Source organism: Pelodiscus sinensis, chromosome 1 (assembly GCF_049634645.1).
Source record: "Pelodiscus sinensis isolate JC-2024 chromosome 1, ASM4963464v1, whole genome shotgun sequence".
Lineage (NCBI taxonomy): Eukaryota > Metazoa > Chordata > Testudines > Trionychidae > Pelodiscus > Pelodiscus sinensis.
Window position 1 is genome coordinate 331090912 of NC_134711.1, and position 3867 is coordinate 331094778.

Sequence of the window (3867 nt, forward strand, 5' to 3'; positions counted from 1 at the left end):
CCTAGGCGGGTGGGGAAGCGCTGGGCTGGGTTCCCTAGGGAGGGGGTGGAATCTCCATCCCTAGAGGTTTCTAAGTCCCTGCTTGACCAAGCCCTGGCTGGGATGATGGAGTTGGGTTGGTCCTGCTTTGGGCAGGGGGCTGGACTTGATGACTCCTGAGGTCTCTGCCCTCCCTGGGATTCTATGACTCAATGAAATTCCTTCCTGACCCTGGCAAGCTGAAGCCCTGAAGCATGAGAGTAGATTACAGCCATGACCTTAGTGGAGCTCTGCAAGTGCCAGCCGTTGCTGGGGGGCAATGCAAGCCCTCCTGTTCTCCCCACGGGCCAGGGAGGCAGAGAACAAACAGGGAGACGCACGGATTCACAGCCTCCAAGCCCACCACTCGTTCTGTGTGCTCCTCTTTGCAGGCCTGGCATCCCAGAGAGACAAAGAAGCAGACGAGGGGCGAGGGACTGGGCATGGTGTGGGAGGGGAGACCAGCCGCCTCCCGATACAGCGACTTTAGAAGACGTTACTGATGAACCGAGCGGCCCAGACGGCGGCAACTCCATTTTGTGGCCTGTTGTGTGGCCAATCGACCAGCCTAGCGGCTCGAACACGGGGACTGAGGAGGCCACGCTCCTTAGAGAACACAGGGGACAAACCAGCCTCTGAGTGAGCCCCCCGAGTCCCTCCCTGCTGCCCCCAACCCCCAGGATTCCCCGTGCACAGAGACACAGGGACTGTCGGCAAGCGCAGGGTGGGTTTTATTGGACTGTTACAGCCATTGGTGCCCGGAGGGGCCTTTCCACGCGCGCCACGCCGGTGTGCCTGGACCGAGGCCGGCTCTCTCCCTCCCGCGGGGCGCTGCGGGGGCTCAGTGGTACTGGTGGGCCAGCGCGTGGGCCACCACGCCCACCAGCTTCTGCCAGGCGGCCTGGCAGGCCGGAGTGAACTCCTTCCCGAAGTGGGAGGCCAGGACGATCACCAGGATGTCGCCCAGGAGCTGAGGGGGAGAAGGAAGAAAACGGGCCCCGGTCAACCCGGCACCGACCCCCCCAGGTCCTGCTGGGCGGCTGCTCTGTGCCTCCCAGCCCCCCGACTGTCGGCTTCTTCTCGGGGGGCCCGGACAGCACAGGGCTGTTAAGCGACTTCGGTGCTCACAATGGGGCAGGAGTGGGGCTGGGGGGGGGGGGGGGGTTCTCGGCCTTTACTTCCCCACCCCACCAGGGGAAGGTGACTCCGACTGGCTCAGACCCCTTCCTCTCACACCAAGCCTTCCCCCCTCCTGGCCCCCCACCCCTTGCCGGCCTTCCCCTTCCTTCCACCCCCCACCCCCCGTCATCCCTGAGCATCTCTGTCCTGCACATCTCAGCCTCGCCTACATCTCCCCAGGACCCTGGGGGCTCCCCCTGGAGAGCCCTGCACCCCAGGTCTGCCTCGGGGTTTCCTCAGCACCTTCCCCTCTTGCTGCCAGCCCCAGCCCAGAGAGCCAAGAAGGGGGGCTTCTATGGGGTCAGCGGCTTTGGGGGGAGCAGCACATGGCACCCACTAAAGGGCCCAGTCCACCAAGCCTACCCCCCCCATCCATAGACCCCTCTCAATCCCCTCCCCTCGTCGCTGCTATTTCTCATGGCCCCGACCCATATCACCCCACCCTCAGCGCCCCATGCCTGCCTCCGGATCCTGCTCCCAGGCGGCCTCGGCAGCGTGCCAGCTGCGATACTGCGGCCTGGAGCCCTCCCGAGGGACGACGCTGCTCACGCAGGCCTGGCACCTTGGACTGGATGGTCACCCGGTGCCCCTCTGGGACCGTGCTCTGCCAAGCCCCCAGGGGAGACCCACCGTGCGGCCCTGTCCTGTCCTGGGGAGGGGACCCCGCCGCCCGACTCACCCGGAAGTTCTCGGGGTCCACGTGCAGCTTGTTGCAGTGCAGCTCGCTCAGCTTGGCGTAGGTGGCCTTCACGCTGTCCAGGTTCTTCACGGCCTCCCCGAAGGAGGTCAGCACCTTCTTGCCGTGGGCCCGCACCTTGGGGTTGCCCAGGATGGCCGTGGGGCTGGAGAGGTTCCCGAAGGAGGAGAAGAACCGCTGGGTCCAGGGGTAGACGATCAGCAGCCTAGGGAGAGACACACCCGGGGTGAGCGGGGGAGCGGCCGGGGGGCCGGGGGGCAGAGGCCAGGGGGCTGAGCCTACCTGGCCAGGGCTTCGCCCCCGCATTCGGCCACGTCCACCTTGCCCCACAGGCTGGTAATGAATTGCTTCTCCTCGGCTGTCCAGTGCACCATGGTAGCGGGCGGGGGGTCGCTTGCAGAGGCGACTGATGGGAACAAGAAGATGAGTGGCCGGCCCTCGGCTGGACCTTTATCCTCTGGCCTCGGCTCCTCCCCCTCCTGGCCATTGGTCAGCCCGGGGGTGGGTCTGTGCTGGATGGGGAGGGGACAGTCCACTGGCCAGGTCCGCGGGGGCCGGGGGTGTTCTGGTGCGTCGGGGCCCCCGGCCGGCTCGATAGACACGTTCCATTCACTGCCCCTTCCGCACAGCGTGCGCCTCCCCCACCCTCGGGCCCGAGGCCCAGGGGCAGAATGACACACAGACAGGACGTCAGCCCGCCGGCCCTTAGCCCTTGTCCTCTGTCGGACGGGACAGGGCCCGTGAAGTGGGGGGAAGACCCCCCTGCCCAGAGGGGCACCCGAAAGCCAGATCCCTGACTGGTGCAAAGTGACAGAGCCGTGCCGAGTACACCCATTCACACGGGGGAAGGGTCTGGCCCTGTGGTCAGGGGTGTGAATCCCTTGGGACCTGCCCAGGCTGGGGTCTATAGACGGTCACTCTCTAAGGCCCATTGCTGGCTCCTGGACACATGCACCTGCCCTGGGCAGGTTTCACTGCGTTTGTGCGCAGTGCGGTCAGTGCAGAGACACGTGTGCCCCCCGGGGCAGGTTTCACTGCGTTTGTGTGCAGTGCAGTCAGTGCAGAGACACGTGTGTCCCCCGGGGCAGGTTTCACTGCGTTTGTGTGCAGTGCAGTCAGTGCAGAGACACGTGTGTCCCCCGGGGCAGGTTCTCACTGCGATTGTGCGCAGTGTGGTCAGTGCAGACAGACGTGCACCCCCGGGGCAGGTTCTAACTACGATTGTGCTCAGTGTGGTCAGTGCAGACATGCGTGCACCCCCGGGGCAGGTTCTCACTGCGATTGTGCACAGTGTGGTCAGTGCAGACAGACGTGCACCCCCGGGGCAGGTTCTCACTGCGATTGTGCACAGTGTGGTCAGTGCAGACAGACGTGCACCCCCGGGGCAGGTTCTCACTGTGATTGTGCACAGTGTGGTCAGTGCAGACAGACGTGCACCCCCGGGGCAGGTTCTCACTGTGATTGTGCACAGTGTGGTCAGTGCAGACAGACGTGCACCCCCGGGGCAGGTTCTCACTGCGATTGTGCACAGTGTGGTCAGTGCAGACAGACGTGCACCCCCGGGGCAGGTTCTCACTGCGATTGTGCACAGTGTGGTCAGTGCAGACAGACGTGCACCCCCGGGGCAGGTTCTCACTGTGATTGTGCGCAGTGTGGTCAGTGCAGACAGACGTGCACCCCCGGGGCAGGTTCTTACTGCGATTGTGCACAGTGTGGTCAGTGCAGACAGACGTGCACCCCCGGGGCAGGTTCTCACTGTGATTGTGCGCAGTGAGGTCAGTGCAGACAGACGTGCACCCCCGGGGCAGGTTCTCACTGCGATTGTGCACAGTGTGGTCAGTGCAGACACATGCCTGCTGCAACTCTCCCTTGGTGACAAAGTTTCAGCAGGGGTTAATGGGCGCCAGTCCCGTCCATGGCACGGTGCCTGTTTGTGCCTGCTGAGGATCTGACCTGGCGACACAGAGCTCTGT

General features: G+C 64.6%; 1 protein-coding gene across 1 annotated transcript; it reads right to left on the minus strand.

Annotated features, from left to right (window-relative positions):
• Nucleotides 1-731: 731 nt before the first annotated feature.
• On the minus strand, nucleotides 732-2333 carry LOC102453687 (hemoglobin subunit beta). The gene is made up of 3 exons (XM_006130979.4): nucleotides 2177-2333; nucleotides 1877-2099; nucleotides 732-988 (listed from the first exon to the last, which is right to left on the minus strand). Exons 1-3 carry the CDS (start codon nucleotides 2266-2268, stop codon nucleotides 860-862), a joined length of 444 nt encoding a protein of 147 aa, XP_006131041.1. The 5' UTR covers nucleotides 2269-2333; the 3' UTR covers nucleotides 732-859.
• Between the last annotated feature and the right edge of the window lie 1534 nt (nucleotides 2334-3867).

Bases quoted from the DNA above. Each gene is read 5' to 3' on its own strand.
- LOC102453687 (XM_006130979.4), bottom strand. From the start codon at position 2,268: ATGGTGCACTGGACAGCCGAGGAGAAGCAATTCATTACCAGCCTGTGG. The intron at 2,100-2,176 runs GTAGGCTCAGCC...GTCTCTCCCTAG, and splicing joins GGGGGCGAAGCCCTGGCCAG to GCTGCTGATCGTCTACCCCT. The intron at 989-1,876 runs GTGAGTCGGGCG...TCTCCCCCTCAG, and splicing joins TGGACCCCGAGAACTTCCGG to CTCCTGGGCGACATCCTGGT.